This window comes from Bos indicus x Bos taurus, chromosome 2 (assembly GCF_003369695.1).
Source record: "Bos indicus x Bos taurus breed Angus x Brahman F1 hybrid chromosome 2, Bos_hybrid_MaternalHap_v2.0, whole genome shotgun sequence".
NCBI lineage: Eukaryota > Metazoa > Chordata > Mammalia > Artiodactyla > Bovidae > Bos > Bos indicus x Bos taurus.
In genome coordinates, this window is record NC_040077.1 from 94,617,598 (window position 1) to 94,637,888 (window position 20,291).

The 20,291-nt window shown below is 43.0% G+C and overlaps 1 protein-coding gene across 7 annotated transcripts in view; it reads left to right on the plus strand.

Annotated features, from left to right (window-relative positions):
- Positions 1 to 490: 490 nt before the first annotated feature.
- ADAM23 (ADAM metallopeptidase domain 23) overlaps positions 491 to 20,291 on the plus strand; it is a 214,841-nt gene continuing 195,040 nt past the window's right edge. For 4 of the 7 annotated variants that reach the window (XM_027565436.1, XM_027565398.1, XM_027565415.1 and 1 more), the window contains exons 1-2: positions 551 to 1,006; positions 2,096 to 2,313. In XM_027565436.1, coding sequence (XP_027421237.1) covers positions 793 to 1,006; positions 2,096 to 2,313 — 432 coding nt within the window. In that variant the 5' untranslated portion in view covers positions 551 to 792. Of the gene's footprint in view, positions 1,007 to 2,095; positions 2,314 to 20,291 lie in introns of all 7 variants that reach the window. The other 3 variants (XM_027565407.1, XM_027565389.1, XM_027565417.1) reach the window with 3 other exon arrangements.

Here is a 20,291-nt window from a genome sequence, read left to right on the forward strand (position 1 = left end):
TTTACCTTCCCGGCTGCAATCCTTTAGATATATTTGCAGGAAGGAAATAAATAAAGGATTGAGAAGGAAAGGCTTGGCCTAAGTTTTACACTAGAAGGAGGGGGTTGGACTAGGAGCGGGTATGTAAGGTCGGGGCGGTGGAAAAGGCAGGTCGATTTCTCTGGATGGTTGTTTCCTCCATATCTTTTTGCCCTGGAAATCCCCACACTCTTCTTTTTTTCCCTCTGGCTAATCCCTGACTGCCAGCGTCCTCTCTCCCCCGCCCCCACCTCTGGAGGTGCCACCATCACCTCTGATGCTGCATCACTCTGCTGCCTTTCCCCCCATCTCTTCTTCTTTTTCTTCCAAAATAAAGCATGCGCAGTGCGTCCCGTGCCAGGGAACAGCATCAGCATCAGTATCAGCATCAGCATCGGGACGCGGAGCCGCGCTCGGGCGCGCTCTCGAGGGCGGGGAGCACGTCCGCGCCACTCGCGTCCGCGCGCATCCTCAGCATCTTCAGCCCCCGCAGTCGCTGGAGCTGCCGCGCCCGCCGCAGGGAGGGCGGAGCATCTGGGGAGGCTCCAAGTTGGCGGAGCGACTGGGAACCCCCGGACTCTTCAGCGGCCGCCCGGGGAGGGGCTGAGAGACGAGCAAGGGAGGGGGCGCCGCCCAGCCCCTAGCCTCGACCCCCTGTCCGCGGCCGCACCATGCGCGACGAGCCGGCGTGACCGGCTCCGCCCGCAGCCTCCCCTGCAGCCTAGACCCGCGCTCTCGCTGGCCACACCAAGCGGCGCCCGGGAGCTATGAGCCATGAAGCCACCCGGCAACAGCTCCCGGCGGCCACCCCTGGCGGGCTGCAGCCTTGCCCGAGCCTCCAGCGGCCCCCGCGGCGGCTCAGCCGCCCTGGCGCCCATCCGCGCCCTGGCCCGCGCGCCTCCCTGCCGCCTGCTCCTCGTCCTTTTCCTGCTGCCTCCACTCGCCGCCTCGTCCCGGCCCCACGCCTGGGGGGCTGCTGCACCCAGCGGTGGGTATGGCCCCGGTGCCCTTTGCATTGCCTTGCCCAACGGGCCCTGCAGAAGAAAGCGAAGGGCGCGCGGGACCGTGCGCTCCGGACACGTCCAGGGCTCGGCCTTTCCAAGCCTCCCTGCCTGTGCACCTCTCTCATTCTCAAACCCGCGTTCACCCCAGTTCACTTTTTGAAGTCCATTTTTTGTTGCAGTCACTAAATTGCTGCCGGAAGGTATTTAGTGGATGCGGGGTCCCTAATTGATTTCTGTGCAACTTAGGGAGACGGATGGACGGGAGATGTAGAGAGGGAGCAAGTTTTTTTTCCTCGGGTGGTGGAGCCTGACCGCGAATGCGGGTAGATGTGATGAGAACAGTGCTAATGTATCTTTTTAGATTGCCTAGTGGGTTTATTCACTGCTGTTGGAATTATAGGTGGGGGAGGGAAACCGGGGCTCTAAACCTTTGGCTTGTGATTTCTCAAAATACTTATTATTATCATGAACAATTAAGATAATGTAATATTCAATACATTGATGACGGAAAATCAGTGAGAGCAGAAACCTGGCCATAGCAGGAAAATGAAATTGGAAAGCTGCCAGCCTCTGCATCCCTCTCTGGCAAAGGATTTTTGCTCATCTCAAAGTTAAAAGAAAAAGGAATTGTCCATTTTGTTTAATGAATCAATTAACATTCAGTGTTCATGAAGTCAACACTCAAGTTATCTTAGGAGTGTTCTTAGCTCTCAGGTGGGATACTGCTAGTCGGAGTCCCTTTGAGCTTCTGCAGAAGCCGAAGGGGTGGAGATGAGGGTCAAGAACCACTGAGCATGTTTGTTTAATGACCCTACCTTCAAGTCTATTCTCCCCCACCCCCATATTTAGACGTATAGATTTAAGACGATAAACAGTACATTGTTGTATATGCCTTATTGGCTGTTAACCTATCCAGGCCATTCATTGCTGCAATAACTTGCTTTCCTCCTTACATGCTTTTAAGTAGAAAACTTTGTTTTTGCAACTAATGGAAAAGATGCATTGTAGTACTTATGTATTGATAGGGTACTTGTGTGTTTGTGTATGTTTGTGTCCTCCCCGCCTCACCCCAGCTCCCTATTGGAATGAAACTGCAGGAAAAAAATTGGGAGTCCTGGCAGATGAGGACAACACATTGCAACAGAATAGCAGCAGTAATAGCAGTTCCAGCCATGCAATGCAGAAAGAAATCACCCTGCCTTCAAGACTCATATATTACATCAACCAAGACTCGGAGAGCCCTTACCATGTTCTTGACACAAAGGCAAGACACCAGCAAAAACATAACAAGGTAGGCAGGGGCTGGGTATGCAAAAGTGGCTGCTGTGAAGAGTTGTCCTTTGATTTGATTTTCTGCTAGAATCTGATTTTACAAATTTTACTGCAGCATTTTATTAGGAAACCAATTAATGGTAGGGGAGAAGCTGAAGGGAATTCACCTGGAATCTACTTGGATGGGGTTGCTGTTTCTCTTTCCTTTCTGACTCTCAACTGGAATTGGAATTTTCTTAAGGCCATATAAGTTTAACAGCTGAAATGTGGTCCATTTTTCTTGTAGGTACATGAACACTGAACAGTAGTTAAACCAATATGTTGACAGTCCTGACTTTTATCTGTGAGGCTTTATGTAAGGGTGCAGTATTCTACCTCCCATGATGAAAACTGCTTTCAGTCTGCACCCAGAAAATTGCTATAAGAAGCTGTTGGGCCATAGATTCCGCATCTACACTTTCACTTAGAAATTGAGTCATTAAGTTTAAACAACCTCTTTTTTTAGTTAGTCAATACTTTTTTTTTTTTTTTTCGGTTATATGAAAAGTAGGTAAATAATATGACATATTGAAGGATTATGGTGAATATAAACAAACAATTTATATAACTCAGAGACCAGTTCTTTCAAGACTTTATCTGTCTTGTTCATTGTGAGCAGTTGCTTTACTTTGGTTCAGAAAGTGTCACTGATTTTTTAAAAAAAAGCATTCAGTGGAAGATGAAGGTGCATAATATCCAAAGAGTTTAAGGGATCTTTTTTTTCCTGCTTACTAGTCATTATTTGAGTTAATAATATTTTGGACCCCAAGCAGATTTCCATAATGGATTATCAGTACCTTTTTCTTTATTAACAACAGAAAATAGAGTTTCTGTGTTAAATATTTTACTTTGGACTTGTCGGGAAGGAAGAAAACTTTCTTCTAGCTTTCTAGGTTCTTCTAGCTGGTCCAAATATTAAGTTGACATGAGTTAGATTAACAAGAAAAAATGAAATTTACTTTCATATGTATACATGTGAGGGCCTGAGGCCCCTGCATACCTGAGAGGGTCAGAGATGGAAAGATAAAATGAGGCATATACACCATCTTAAGCTAAGGAATGGCATAGGGCCCTGGCGCTTCCAGGGACAGGAGGGTAATTCATAAAATGGTAAAAAGAGTGGATGGTTGGTAATTAGATGTTTGCTGGCCATATAGATGGGGCCACTTAGCTAAAATTTATCTCTGGTAATAAATCTTTTCTGGGAAAAGTCCTCAATTTAAATTCTTTTGAGTTGTTAAGGGTGGAGCAGTGACTTCTCTTGAACTTGCAGGGTCTTGATTGCACCTTTAGCTCAAAATAATCCTGATGCAGAAGTGACACATTTTGGGGGAAGTGGTTCTGAACGCCTGCAGATTATACCTGTTCAGTTGAGAAGAGCAGTCATTTTCTAAACATCTGGAACTTAAGGAAAGTAGATGGTTTGCATCATTACTTTCCTTAGTTTTCTAAAATATAGGTAACAGTATTTATTCCCATTTTCCAAACGGGGAGTTAGACATTTAAGGCCATCAGATGACTTTTCGTGACTGTAAAACCACCAGTATAAAATTCAGGGGACCTGAATGTTTAATATCTACAGGTCAGGTTTCTGAGAAAATGCTTCCTTCATATAAGATGTTATTGGAGAAGTTAACTTTCCTTCATGTTGTTGTGAAGTGGCTGCTCCCCACCTTAGCTGAGGTGCAGGAGTCTCAATACTCACAGCCCTTTTCCCAGCTGCTTGTATGTAACTTAATGGGTTGACTCCTGGATCTTGTCTACCCATTTGTTTTGTTGGTAGGAGGAGTGGGTGAGTCTTCAAGGAAGAAAAAGTTCCTCTTGATAAAGACACTGAGGCCAGTTTTATGGTTTTCCTACTAATTAATAAGATCTTCTATGGTTTGGTGACAAGTTCTCAAACTCACCAGTGCCTTTTGCATAGGGTGCTGGAGAAAGAAAAAAAAAATGGACTGAAAGTCTATTTTAAAGAAGTTCTCTTGAATTGAGAGGAAGGAAACTTTAGGGGGATTTTTTTTTTTTTTTTTTGGACAACTCAGGTACTGTTGGCTATGGCTGACTCCTGTCCTCTAGCCTAATGTTATGTGATTGCTTTTTTTGGTGGGACTTGGTTTGACTACAATATATCAGAAGTTTTATGATAATGAGGTTGTGAAAGCTTTACCCACCACTCATATAGAGGAATGGGTTTCCCAGATGGCTCTAGTGGTAAAGAACCCACCTGCCAATGCAGGAGACGAAGAGATGCAAGTTCGATCCCTGGGTTGGGAAGATCCCCTGGAGGAGGGCATGGCAACCTGCTCCAGTATTCTTGCCTGGAGAATCCCATGGACAGAGGAACCTAGCAGGCTCCATAGGGTCCGTAGGGTCACAAAGAGTCACAAAGACATGACTGAAGCAACTTAGCATGCATGCACTCATGCACACGTGCAGGGGAGTAGATTTCTCACTGTGGAGCACATACTTGCTTTTGGAAGGATGTTACCTCTATTTCCACGGCCCTTAGTGGTTGAGTTTCTTCTATCTTCAAAACAAATGTTTATGCAAAAACTACATTTGAAAACATTTTTCTACTTATTAGTTTGACTCAACAAGTATTTGTTGGACTGTTCTCATGTGCAAAGTAGTATGCTAAAGATTCAGAGATAAGAGATAAGGAGAACAAGGATGAACAAGACATGGTCTGTCTTCCAGGAGATGCAAAAACGAAATCAGCAAGATTCCAAACAGTGCTCTTGGACAGGTGTAAGCAGTGTTCTTCCTGTATGGGGGTTTCGCTGAAATTTCCCTTTGTGTCCTGTGATTTCCCCTGTGCTTCTGTTTTAAAGCTACTCTCGAACTCGTTGACAGTGTTCCATATGCTTTCTGCTAGATCTTTGGCTGACTTACCTAACATAGTGATGGGAGATGCATGTCAATTCAGCAGCTTTCCAAGTGCTTCAGTAAGAGAGAAAGTATACAATTTCCTTATTTTTGCTTTTATAAAAAAAGTTTTGATTTTAATATCTGTGTGTTTTGCACCTTTTTTTCTCCCCTGATTTCATTGCACTCAAGCACATTTTAATGAATGCCTTAGAAATGCTGAATCACTGTGCCATTCTCCTGGGTCCCTAGATTGGGGGATAGAGGTGGAGAGGGAGATTTCCAGATATAGATTGCAAGACAGAGCTCCGTATTTACTTCCTAAATATTTGGAGTTGACCAGGTGCTACTACTTTACAGCTGTGAAAGTTAAAATGTTTGTTAACTCTTTCAAAATCAGTAAGTTTAAAAGCAGACTGTGCAAAGCACTGCTGTTAACACTAGTGTTTTTGAAAATCTTAAAGTTTTCTCTGTCAAAGATCGTTTAGGAATCTTTTTATCTCTAGATAGGGCTTTGTATAACTCACTGTCCAAACTGACATTTTTTGAGAGTGAAAATAGGTACATCTAATAATTATGCCAGGATAATTGGCATAAACCTAGATGGTTCAGGGCGGACTGGAAACTTGGTTGCCTTAGACCTAAGTAGTAATATTCCTTGATTTTTGGAACTTACCCCAATTCAAGTGTTTTTAGAGACAGCATTATTTTCTGATGATTTATTGTAATTTTTTTCTTACTAACTAGAAAGTTAGTTTACCACCATGTGGAAGTACTAGGGTCTGAATTGGAAACATAGTTTTGCTGTGTTATCAAGACTTTTCTTTACTTGTAGAGACTTTTATAAGTATAAATGGAATTTATGATTACTAAACACAAGCATTTTATCAACCATTCATTCAGTTTATTGATAAAATATACATTTTAAAAAGAAAATCCATTTAGACAAATAAATTAATTAATTAATAGATAATCCTATGAAATCTGTTTCTGAGAAAGTTCATGAATCTGTGGAAGAAGAAAAATAATTTTTCTTCTACTTTTCAAGATTCTCGGCTGAGACACACCCTGTAATTAAAGACAGGTTAATAGGAGAAAAATAGAAGTTGAACACCATAACACTATAATATCAATAGTTAATGGTTGTGTTTAATAATGTGTATGTCTTCTGTGTGCATGGGAGAGACCGAAGAAAACTGAGTAACTTTGAAATGGCCCAGCCATCAGCTTAAATAACTGTCCTGCTAAAGATCAGCTGTTGGGAACTGGGGAGCCACTGATGGGAGGCTGTCAGGAAAAGCACAGTAAACGAGGGTAAGATTGTATGCAGGTTTAAATCGTTGCCTTTTACGTTGATTAAGTGTTTCTGGCGGCTTTGAGCATCCTCTTTCTGGTGTGGAGAGGGAAACACCTTATAGAGATTTCTTATACATACAAATGTCTCTTACAAAAGAGTAACTTCTGCTTGGTTTACAGAGCTTCTCCTGTGTCTGCTGTTTCTTAACAATAACCAGCCTAAAATAATGTTTATGCCAAAGAGGCATATTTTGGGATAGTATATTCTGCTCCCCTTCATATCTTATCCTGAAACTTGCCTTTAGTCAAAATACTTGCCTTGAATCCTACTTTTTTAGGATTCTTTTCTCTTGCAGTTGGGAAGGGATGAAACGGGTACATTATGGACAGCACAGGGTCTGGGGGAAGATGAAAGTCATCTCCTTGGCTCAGTTTTTTGTTACCTTCCCTACTGTGTTGAAGGCAATGGCAACCCACTCCAGTACTCTTGTCTGGAAAATCCCATGGACAGAGGAGCCTGGTAGGCTGCAGTCCATGGGGTCGAGAAGAGTCGGACACGACTGAGTAACTTCACTTTCACTTTTCACTTTCATGCATTGGAGAAGGAAATGGCAACCCACTCCAGTGTTCTTGCCTGGAGAATCCCAGGGACGGGGGAGCCTGGTGGGCTGCCATCTATGGGGTCGCACAGAGTCGGACACGACTGAAGCGACTTAGCAGCAGCAGTAGCAGCTACTGTGTTGAAAGTGTTAGTTGCTCAGCCATGTCTGACTCCTTGCAACTGTATGGACTGTAGCTCACTGGGCTCCTCTGTCCTTGGGATTCTCCAGGCAAGAATATTGGAATGGGATGCCATGTTCTTCTCCAGGGGAGTCTTCCTAACCCAGGGATCGAACTTGGGTCTCCCGCATTGCAGGCAAATTCTTTACTGTCTGAGCCACCAAGTCAGGAATATCCTCTGGAGGAGGGCATGACACCCCACCCCAGTATTCTTGCCTGGAGAATCCCAGGGGTAGAGGAGCCTGGTGGGCTACAGTCCATAGGGTCACAAAGAGTCAGACACTACTAAAGTGAATTAGCATGCACACACGCAGTGACTCTCATTACGGTGTTGAGGGGTTGGAGCTGGTGTATTGAATTAAGAACATACAGATTATGACCTGTTCAATGAGGGGGCTCAAGCCACCCACATGGGTTGGCTAGTAACTCCTTCAGCATCCAAGCTCCCACTTTGGGGAAGTGTAATCACATAAGTCATTTGGATTGAAAACACGGTTTCAGTATATCCGTGCAAAGGAAGTAGAGTCACAAGGTTATTACTTAAAGATCCCAGAAAGGGATGTGGGGCAGTGAATGAGAAGGAGGTGGGGAAGGAGGGTCCATTGTCCGAGGTCACCAGTGAACAAAAGATAGAGAGGGTAGCAAGCACCTATCACTTATAAGGTGGTTGAGTCAGAGGTCACTAACTCTTCCCAGGCTTACCTCTAAGTGATTATTATTATTTTAATATTTTTTTATTTGGCTGCACCAAGTCTTAGCTGAGGCATGCGGGACTAGTTCCTTGACCAGGAATTGAACTCAGGCCCTCTGTGCTTTGAAAGTGCTGAGTCTTAGTCACTAAGTGATTATTTTGAAGGCATCTGTGGAAAGCAAAGAGGGACTTTTGGTGAGAGTCCCAAAGTCAAATTTTTATCTAAATGTCCAGACCCTGGATGTGAGCAGGATTTTCGTTCTGTAAAATGCCCCAGCAATAACTCAGAAAAACAAAAGGTGTTTTTTTTGTCACACCTATTCCCACCACCCCAGGGTGAATAGAAAGGTTTAAGTGGATTTAAATCTCCATGGTTATTGTTACTGCCTACTCTGCTTCAGGACAAGGCTGCTTCCACATTTCTTGACCACCAGAAGCCAGCTCTCTGGGTGTGGGACACCCAGAAAGAAACACAGTGTCCTCAGAACTGATACTGTGACCACTACTAGGTTATTTGGTAAAACAGACTTTGGTATTGGCCTCAGTGGCCTTCCCACATTTTCTAGGTCTTCCTAAGCAGTCATTACAAAATTGTAATAAATAGAATTCAGGCCTGTAATGGTTTTCCTTATAATGTCTGGCATATAATAGGCTGTCAGTAAATATCTGTTGAATGAACTGATGGTTGAACACTCCTGTGTTAGAAAGAGTGCAGTGCTTTCTGTGAAATTTCATGTTATAATTAAATTGACATTCAAAAGAGCCTGAAGTTACTGTTAAGTATTTTTGGCACTGTGACAGAGCAGCCAGAGACAGAATTTTGGTCTCAAGTTATTAGCACTGCGTAAATTGCACTTACATTACCTAAAATTGTGAGAATATTTGTATTAACAGTTCTTAGATTATTCCTATCCCTGTCACTCACTGTTAATGTGGATAATCACCAGCTGACTGTGTGGGAGATTTTGTCTCCCACACTGGTTAATTCTCAATGGTGGAGCCCAAGATGTCCACTCATATAGTTTCTAGTCAGTCAGATTTACATCTGTGAGGTGTTCAGTTCCATTTGGTTAATGCCTGTTTTGAATGAGGCCCTGTGCTAGACTCTGGGAAAAGCGAGGAAGAGAACTACTGAGTCCCTCCCTTTGCTCTGACTTGCTGGACATCAGCAACAAGGCAGCTGGCCGTGTGTGTATGGTTCCTGTCAGAGTATTGCTAATTGTAGGGAGAAAGGGCTGCAGGGACTCAGGAAAGTTAGAGAAAACCTCAGCCAGGAAAAAATGATGGAGCTGGCCCTAAAGACCAACTAGGAGACAAGTTTTCGGGAGATGGAGAGAAGGGAGAGGTGGAGAGGGGCCCACAGTCAGCAGCTTTGGCCTTGGGGAGGCAGTGAGGTGAGTGTGAGAAGGGGAAGTCCAACTGTGGAAAATTTAAAAGAAACAGGTGTTGTTATTACATTCATGTTGTTGTTTAGTTGCCAAAGTGTGTCCAATTTTTGGTGCAACCCCATGGACTGTAGCCCCCCAGGCTGCTCTGTCCATGAGATTTCCCAGACAAGAATACTGAGTGGGTTGCCATTTCCTTCTCCGGAGGATCTTCCCAACCTAGGGATCAAACTCACGTCTCCTGCATTGGCAGGCGGATTCTTTACTGCTGAACCACAAGGGAAGCTCATTACATTCAAAGTCAACTTAAAAAAGACTCACTTAATTCCTCCAGAAATCCAGTAATGTACATGTTTATAGATGCAGCATTTGAGAATTATTATTAGTAGTACAAACAGCTAGTACATGGCTGAGAGTCAGGATTCGAACCCAGGTCTTGCCCTTTGTAGAGGCCGAGCTGGAGAGAGACTTGGGTGTGTGGGGCATGGCAGGTGGCCAAGGGGAAAGGCTATGAAGACTGTGAAGAGATCAAGGGTTTTGATTTATTTTGTGTCAAATGGTTCAGTCCTGATAAGTCCAGAGGTGAGCGTGTGACTGGTTGAACACTGAAGGCCAGTTCTTGGCTCCTTAGGGAACTTGCCTTCCAGTGGAGGAGACAGACTATAAACACAGTAGCAACAACAGCACAAAGATTTCAGGTATTGACAAGTGCTTGAAGAAGATAAAATGGCACATGTGGTGGAGAATCGTGGGTGGGATGGTTGCTCTTGGAGAACTGGAAGATTGGGCCTATGGTCTTGGGTGGGAGTAACTTACCTACTGTGGCTGCTCTTTAGATGGGGTGGGTGAGTGCTGTTTCAGTGCCCCTCCACCCCATCCTTGCTGCCAAATACCTACCTGTCCTTCTGTTACTTGCCAGGCCCTTGTAGGAGTTTGAGTTTGGACCCTAGTCTTTGATTCTTCTCTGCCACAAAGTCTGAACCATTTTTGATCATTTCACCTTGGTTTGATTTGATGGCCACAGTGCTTTCCATGGTAGGACTTCCCAGGTGGCATTAGTGGTAGAGAACCCACCTCCCAATGTAGGAGATGCAAGAGATGCGGGTTTGATTTATGGGTTGGGAAGATCCCTTGGAGGAGGGCATAGTAACCCACTCCAGTATTCTTGCCTGGAGAATCCCATGGAGAGAGGAGTCTGTGGGCTGTGGTCCTTAGGGTTGCAAAGAGTTGGACGTGACTGAAGTGACTTAGCACACATGCTTTCCACGGTAAGTCATGCTCTTCAAAGTCTTGCTTCATCCTGTGTCCCTAGTTATATTTTCCACTCTTTCTGTTCCTGGGTTGGCTCCTTCCTGATAACTGTATAACTACTGTGTCATTCTGTCTTCACTTTTTCTCAGGTTTTGTTAACAGCTTATCAGCCACTTTTCTCTTTTGTTGTTGTTAGTGTTCAGTCTCTCAGTAATGCCCGACTCTTTGGGACCCCATGGAATTCAGAGTGCCAGGCTTCCCTGTCCCTCACCATTTCCCGGAGGTTGCTCAAACTCATGTCCGTTGAGTCAGTGATGCCATCCAACGATCTCATCCTCTGTCGTCCCCTTCTCCTCCCACCTTCTATTTTTCCCAGCATCAGAGTCTTTTCTAATGAGTCAGTTCTTCACATCAACTGGCCAAAGTACTGGAACTTCATCTTCAGCATCAGTCCTTTCAATGAATTTTCAGAGTTGATTTCCTTTAGGATTAACTGGTGTGATCTCCTTGCAGTCCAAGGGACTCTCAAGAGTCTTCTCCAACAACACAGTTCAAAAGCATCAATTCTTTGACGCTCAGCCGCCTTTATGGTCCAACTCTCACGTCCATACATGACTATTGGAAAAACCATAGTTTTGATTAGACAGATCTTTGTCAGCCAAGTAACTGTCCTCTCCAAAGCCAGTCATAAAATAACAAGGAGCATTTATTTGCTCATTGGCTTTGCCCAGGGACTTCCCTGGTGGCTCAGACAGTAAAGCATCTGCCTACAATGCTGGAGACCCGGGTTCAATCCCTGGGTCGGGAAGATCTCCTGGAGAAGGAAATGGCAGTCCACTCCAGTATTCTTGCCTGGAAAATCCCATGGATGGATGAGCCTGGTAGACTATAGTCCATGGGGTTGTAAAGAGTCGGACACAACTGAGCGACTTCACCTTCACTTTTGCCCAGGGTTGGTGGCATCACCCAGGCTGAGGGTAAAGTCACACAGAACCAGAGCTGTCCTGCCTGCCTTGCTCATGTTTCTCAGTGGCACCACTGTTTTCTCAGCCGCCTGAGAGTGAACCTTGGGAGTCATCATTGACTCTTTTCTCTCCTTCATCTTCTGTCTATAAGTAGTCACGTATTAAGTCTTGACGTTTCTCCCCAAATCCATCCTTGCCTCCTCTTCTGTATTGTGTTCTTGTCATCGCCTCTTGTCTCTCTTTTTCTCTCTGTCAATCCATCAGCCCCACTGCTGACAGATTAATCTTCCTGGAACACTTAGTGCATCACATGACTCCTTTTACCCACATGCAGCGAGCATGATTTCAGCTGATGACTTTTCCTTGTGGGATGAAGAAGAGAAAGTGAAGTGCTCTGGACGAGAGCTGTTGCCCCTGTACGTCCTCTTCTGAATCCTACACATTTGCTGGTCTTTTCTCCTTTCAGCATTTCTCCAGGCCTCTTTTAACCCAAAAGTCAGTCCATGGAAGGAGTTAATTTTGTCCAGATGATTCCATTCATATCCATCCAAACTCTGGGTCTAGTTACGGAAACCCTTGTATGTATACGTGTGTTAGTTGCACAGTTGTGTCCAACTCTTTGCCACCCCATGGACTGTATCCCACCAGGCTCCCCTGTCCATGGAGTTCTGCAGGCAAGAATACAGGGGTGGGTAGTGATTCCCTTGTTCAGGGGATCTTCCTGACGCAAGGATTGAACCCAGGTCTTATGCATTGCAGACAGATTCTTTACAGTCTGAGCCAGAGAACCCCCAAGGGAGCTAGTTATGGAAAACCCTTGTGATCAGTGGCAGTAACTCAAACTGTGAGTAATGTGTTCTTGACTTTTGTTTTAGGTTCAAGTACCTAAATTTGCAGGTTAAATTCCTGCTTCAGAAGCTTCTTCCTTTCCATCTTTAAGATCTGAATAATTAATTGCTACTAGAGAATATGTTTTCAGAATGAAAATATTTTATTCCTTTCAAAAATGTATGTAATCATAAGGCTTTATTCAAAGTATTCAGTTCACAAATGACGTGGGTATCTGTAGCTCTATGGAAACCTCATTCATTCACAATACACAGAGCCTCTTAATTTTGCAATTTTACAAAGGAGTTTTTGTGTTTAGAATTTATATAAATTCAGTACAATTTAAATCAAATCCAGTGCTAGGAATTCTATTATGAAAGGGTGGATTCAGTTATCATATTTTAGTTAGAATAATGAGAAGTTAAAAACAATCACATTCATTCACAGCAAATCAAGATACGGTTTTTGTGTCTTAAGAGGAAATGAGAGGTGTGTCCTCCATCATTGGTTACCAAGTACAGGCAGAGCCAGACTGGGAATTATGTTCCAGATAAGGTTTTGTAATACAGGTGTCTTCTCTGGCTCAAGAGTAGACAGAGTTACTTTCCTCATCTGGAACATTGCAAATTAACGAATTCAAGATCTATGTTCAAATCTGTTGTGATAAATATTTGTCAATGAGAACTGCCTCAGTGCTAAATGTTCTCAAAGCTTTCTATTTAGACATAGAATGGATACAAATATGTATCCAAATATCTCTTCTACTGATAGACATGAATTACAGAGAGTTAAGTTAGACAAACCAATGAACAGAGAAATATAAGTGGGACCTCATAACCAGTGACTGTATTGCCCTTTAGCTTTGAATTATTATTATATAGCTGGGGACATTCATCTCTTTTTTTATTTGCATGGCAGTGTCCACATGAGGGAGTCATTCTGGCATGTTTTAAACCCTCTGTGGATAGGAAGAGCAAGATAATCACACACTCCTAGATCTTCTCTTTCTGCCCTTAGTGGGGGTGAAGATTAAGTGTATGAGTCAAATCTAAGCATAACTAAAGACATATCATACAAAACAGTCCAGAGCCATGAAGACATTGATTTTTGAGCATCTTCTTGAATTCCAGTATCTGTTCCAGTGCTGTTGCTGCTGCTTTTTTTTTTTTATAACTGTGGATATTCAGGAATTTTCTGTATCAAGTTGTAGTCTGGATCACTTAGCTGGGTGCTTTGTATTGTCTTTTGATTGTTAACAGGCTTGCTAATACCATAATACTGTAATATCAATAGTTGTGTTGCAGGTGGGCTCCATTAATAATATAAACCAGTCAACATTTAGATCATTCTTCCCACCTGCATGTGCCTCCTTGCTCTTTAATTTTTCAGCATTAAATCAACCTGCACTCATTCTGCAGTACACTGGTAGTAACACATATAATACTCATTTTGAAGTGAACCTGAACAGTTTTATTGAGGAATTTTCATATCTATAGTCTCACATGGTCCTCAGAGCAATAACACGTTTTATTTTTAACTAGATGATTATTATTTCTGTGCTCTAGATAAGAAAACTGAATCCAAAGAGGCCAGATCAGTTACTCTAGGTCTTGAATTATTGGCATGATCAGAATGATCAGAACCTTGGTTTGTAGACTTTTAGGCCCTTGTTCTTTTATATTAGCACATCTGGAGTTTGGATTTGACTAGGAGAAGGCAATGGCACCCCACTCCAGTACTCTTGCCTGGAAAATCCCATGGATGGAGGAGCCTGGTAGGCTGCAGTCCTAGGCTGGGGTCGCTAGGAGTCGGACACGACTGAGCGACTTCTCTTTCACTTTTCACTTTCATGCATTGGAGAAGGAAATGGCAACCCACTCCAGTGTTCTTGCCTGGAGAATCCCAGGGACAGAGGAGCCTCGTGGGCTGCCGTCTTTGGGGTCTCACAGAGTCGGACACGACTGAAGTGACTTAGCAGTTAGCATCTCAATAATCAGGGCCTGTGAACCAGGGCTTCCCTGGTGGCTCAGATGGTAAAGAATCCACCTGCAATGCAGGAGATCTGGATTTGATCCCTGGGTTGGACAGATCCCCTGGAGGAGGGCATGGCAACTCACTCCAGTATTCTTGTGTGGAGGATCCCCATGGACAGAGGAGCCTGGCAGCTACAGTCCATAGGGTGGCAAAGAGTCGGACACAACTGAGCGACTAAGCATAGCGCAGCGCAGCACATGAACTAATCACACACCAAGGGTTCACAACCACATGCACGTCCCCTGGTCTTCCTCTGCAACCAGTTGGTTTTCTTGACATCTTTTTTTTTTCCTAAATAAACTCCAGATAAATAATCTTGTTGAAAATGCTGCCATTTTAATAGTATTTTGTTTATCTGCTTACCTTTGCTTATTGATCTTCCTTAATTTCTTTACTCCTCTATCAGATTCTCCTTCTGCCTTCTTTATTGAACAAGGGAGTTCTTGTTGGGCGTTTCCAAATCACATGTCGGACATTTGACTGTTCTATGAGAGCCTTTTATTTTTTAATATCTAAAAATATTTTTTAATAGTAGTGTGCATGCAGCCTGAAGAAATAGGTCTTCATAAAGAGCTGAATTTACTAAGAACTGGTTAATTTGTCTTCTTTTCCCCATTAATACCCAATTTAAATGTTTTGCCAGCATGTGATAACCAGTGTTTCCACACAGACATGATATTTCAGTCCTAAGCAGGGAAACTGGCATTTTAATGATCCAGTATAGGCATTTATTTGTGGGATAAATATGATTCACACTAGGCTGTTTAGCGGAGAAGGCAATGGCACCCCACTCCAGTACTCTTGCCTGGAAAATCCCATGGGTGGAGGAGCCTGGTAGGCTGCAGTCCATGGGGTCGCTAAGAGTCGGATGCGACTGAGAGACTTCACTTTCACTTTTCACTTTCATGCATTGGAGAAGGAAATGGAAACCCATTCCAGTGTTCTTGCCTGGAGAATCCCAGGGACGGGGGAGCCTGGTAAGCTGCTGTCTATGGAGTCGCACAGAGTTGGACACGACTGAAGCGACTTAGCAGTAGCAGTAGGCTGTTTAGAGTGTCAGATATTATTTGACTTATCTTAAACTCCTTTCCCACGTAGCAGGGGAAGAATGGTTGGGGAATCAGGGGTCGGAGGGTCTCTCAGATCTGCTAATACCAGCTATTTAGACTTGGGCAAGTTACTTAGCCTTTCTAAGCTCTAGATTTTTTTGGGGGGGTCAATAACATGGACTTAATAATAGTATGCACCCCAGAGGCTATGCTTGGTCAAAATGGTATCACCCACGTAAAGTGGTTTGCACTGTGCCAGGCATGTAGGAAGTACTCAGTAAATGTTATCTGTTAATTACTGACTAGGGAATCCAAGCTGTGCTCTTTTATGGACAAACAGTTGTTTTATTAGAAAAGAAGGTGGGTTTAGAAGTAATTATGAGGACGTTTGTGGGAGGGGTGATTCTCTGAGTCTTCCTGGTTTTATGGTTGCTGGTGCGCTCGACTGATCCACCTCAGATGAGACTAGAGTATTTATGCAAGAATAAATACTCATGGGGGGCTTCCCAGGCGGTGCAGTTGGTAAGGAATCTACCTGCCAATGCAGGGGACATAGGAGACTCGGGTTTGATCCCTGGGTTGGGAAGATTCCCTGGAGAAGGAAATGGTAACCCACTTTCTGTATTCTTGCCAGAGAAATCCCCTGGACAGAGGAGCCTGGTGGGCTGCAGTCCATGGGGTCACAAAGAGTTGGACACAACTGAGCATGCATGTGGTATCACTAAGTACTCAGGGATGTGATATGATGCCTTGGAGGTTGCCACCCTCTAGACTGCAGTGTGTCTACATGGTGTTTATAGTCTGGCAGATAGAAGAGCTTTCCCTGAACCTTTGCAGTGATTAGCACTCCAAGGTAGGCTTAGAATCAAGCATCTTGATGCAGCTTTTAAGGTGAACTGTTTTCTGTGTCTAATTGTATGTTTGTGTGTGCATGCTCAGTTGCTCAGTCACGTCTGACTCTTTGCAATCCCATGGACTGTAGCCAGGCTCTTCTATCCATGGGATTTCCCAGGCAATGATACTGAAGTGGGTTGCCATTTCCTTCTTCAGGGGGTCTTCCAGACTCAGGGATGGAACCTGTTCTTCTTGTGTCTCCTGCATTGGCAGGTGGATTCTTTACCACTGAGCCACCTGGAATCCCTAATTATATGTCTATATATCTGTGTATGGCTCAGTGGGTAAATGACCTGCCTGCCAATGCAGGAGACACAGGAGGCACAGATTCGATCCCTGAGTCAGGAAGATCCCACGGATGAGGAAATGGCAACTTGCTCCAGTATTCTTGTCTGAAAAATCCCATGGACAGAGGAGCCTGGCAGGCTATGGTCCAAAGGGTTGCAGAGTCGCATACGACTGAACAACTAAACACAAAAACAACATCTATGTAATTGCCAAAGTTATAGATATGGTGTGGCACCAAACACTCTATGTAACACACATTCGTATGGTAATTTCCCTGGAACTGTCCCATTGGACATTCACCTTTCTCTCCTCTCCCAAACTCCCCAAACAAAACAAAACCCAAGAAATATTTTCATTTGCAATTGATAGTTTTCTGGCTTTGGAAAGGAATGCCAACAGTTATAAATCATAGCAGATAGAATAGTATGTAGTCCTCATAGCCAGAAATATTTAACAGGGTAAAAACATTAGAAATATAATTCTGTTTTTGTTTGGACCCTGTGATATTATTGAACATCTTATGACCAAGAAGTGAAATTTTGGGCTTTGCCTTTTAACTGCCTTAACCAAGTGGAGTTCATACACTGACTCCCCTTCTCTTATAAATCATGGCTAAAAATAGTTAGTGAACTCTTGTTAATTACTATGGTCTGCCCTGTACAATGTAACAGACTTTCATTTCTGTAGAATGTTCAGACCATAGTTAGAGGCATTTATCACTGCTGGGCAGCATAAAAGCAATTACTCGTTCCCTTCAGAACCAATGGGGCATTGGGATGATACTATCTTATTTTTGGCTTTGCTGCTGCTGCGTCACTTCAGTCATGTCCGACTCTGTGCAACCCCACAGATGGCAGCCCACCAGGCTGCTCTGTCCCTGGGATTCTCCAGGCAAGAATATTGGAGTGGGTTGCTATTTCCTTCTCCATTTTGGCTTTGCAGTGGTGCATAAAACATTTTTTTTTTTGAAATAGTTAACTATTATTCCTTCCTTTCTAATGAAATATGTCTATATTTTTCTTTTTATTCTTTTATTTGGGACATTAATCCTTTTAAGATCTGCTGATTCACTTTAGGATTATTACTCAGATAGTATATTTATAAACTATCCTGTCTGCTTATCAGATCTTATGTTGTTTTTCCATTTTAGTTTTCTGGAAATTCTGGCTTTCCCCTGATGTGTTTTAACACCCTAATGTGATAAATGTTTAGGAACGTCTTTGATTTATTTGTGTCATACATTTGTTTGTCGTGTAACATTTAAGAATTTTAGTTCTTTCACAAACAGCATCATCTTCCTTGATACCCAGGCTACATTTCCAACTATTTATCTCACATCTTCACTTGGATATCTGAAAGATGACTCAACCTAACATGTTCAAAGAAGAACTTTTGTTTCTAATATCTCCTACCCCATTGTGCTCCTTCCGTGTTCTTCTCATTTGAGTAAATGGAAAATCATCCTTCCAACTAAGCCCTAGAGCCTTTACCCTTCTCTTAAACATAACTTCAAGCCATCAGATCTTGTTGGTTTCTCGTCAGGGCTATTTAGAATCTGACCGTTTCTCATTGGCTCCACTGATGCCAACCTGGTCTAATCTACCATTACTTTGTATTATTAAAATATCTTCCTACCTCTTAATCCCTACTTTGGTCCAGTTCCTGTCAGTCTGGCTGCAGTCTGTTTTACACTCTTCAGGCATAGTGATTCTTTTAAATACTAATTGGGATCATGTCACTCTTCAGCTCAGTAACCTGCAAGGGCTTCCTATCTGGTTCAGAGTGACTTTTTATCTCTCTCAATCATAAAGTAGTCACTGCTAGTAGGAAGTTTTGTATATGTTTTATATACACAGCTTCAGTTCAGTTCAGTTGCTCAGTTGTGTCTGCCTCTTTGTGACCCCATGGACTGCAGCTCACCAGGCTTCCCTGTCCATTACCAACTCCCGGAGCTTGCTCAAACTCATGACCATTGAGTCGGTGATGCCATCCAACCATCTCATCCTCTGTCATCCCCTTCTCTTCCCGCCTTCAATCTTTCCCAGCATCAGGATCCTTTCCAGTGAGTCAGTTCTTCAGGCCAGGTGGCCAAAGTATTGGAGCTTCAGCATCAGTCCTTCCAATGAATACTCAGGACTGATTTCCTTTAGGATTGACTGATTTGATGTCCTTGTAGTCCAAGGGACTCTCAAGAGTCTTCTCTAACACCACAGTTTGAAAACATCAATTCTTTGGCTCCCAGCGTTCTTTGTGGTTCAACTCTGACATCCATACATGACTCCTGGAAAAACCATAGCTTTGACTAGACAGACCTTTGTTGGTAATGTCTCTGCTTTTTAATATGCTGTCTAGGTTGTCATAGCTTTTCTTCCAAGGAGCAAGCGTCTTTTAATTTCATGACTGTAGTCACCATCTGCAGTAATTTTGGAGCCCAAGAAAATAAAGTCTGTCACTGTTTCCATTGTTTCCCCATCTATTTGCCATGAAGTGATGAGACCAGATGCCATGATCTTCATATTTTGAATGTTGAGTTTCAAGCCAGCTTCTTCACTCTCCTCTTTCACCTTCATCAAGAGGCTCTTTAGTTTCTCTTCGCTTTCTGCCCTAAAGGTGGTGTCATCTGCTTATCTGAGGTTATTGATATTTCTCCTGGCAATCTTGATTCTGCTTGTGCTTCATCCAGCTCAGCATTTCGCATGATGTACTCTGCATATAAGTTAAATAAGCAGTGGCAGTATACAACCTTAATGTATTCCTTTCCCAGTTTGGAACACAGCTTAGGAAGATTGCTAAGATGTAAGCATCACGCTCACTCATGGTTTACAAATACTATAATAAGCGGATTTACCTACTTTGTCCCATTCCCATTTTAATTAAAAATTTTTGATTTTTCTGTTTTCAATCCATAGATCAAGCAATTAAAATGGAGCCTTTTTTGTTATAACAATAAAAGTAAGAATAACACCAAAATGTATTTGATTATACTGTTTAAAAATGCTTTTGATGTGTCAGTGGCTTTCAAAAGATTATACTATATTATTTATTGCAAAAAGATAGAAGATGCTTCTGAGATCAGCAGACAGTAGGCTGAATGAGAGAAGGGTTATGGCTGTAATAATGAGTGTCACAGTTTTTATTTCCACGAAGAGCAGTGCGTTCTTTAGTAGTTGGGGAGATTGCTTGAGGCCAGAGAAGAGGAGCTTCCTTGTGAGGTCGGGAGTCTTCACAGAATTTTTGGAAGGGGACTCATAGAATCAGAGCTAAAGGAAATGGATTGTACTGTAACCATTGGACTTCCTGAGGAGTGGATGATCACAGAAAGGTGGGTATCAGCTGGAGCCCTTGAGAAGAAAATTGCTCACAACAAGTATTTGGAGATGTTTTGCTGGAAACTGAGATTTGCTAATTGCTAGATGAATAAAACAAATGGAGAGTAATGTTTATGAGAAAGAAAAAGGAGTAGTTCTGTTTTTGCAAGTTAAACTTCTTTATAGTTGCAAAATAGATATAACATAAACTTTACCATTTTGATCATTTAAATGTACATCCTGTGGTATTAAGGAAATGGCAACCCACTCCAGTACTCTTGCCTGGAATATCCCATGGACAGAGGAACCTGGTGGGCTGGAGTCCAT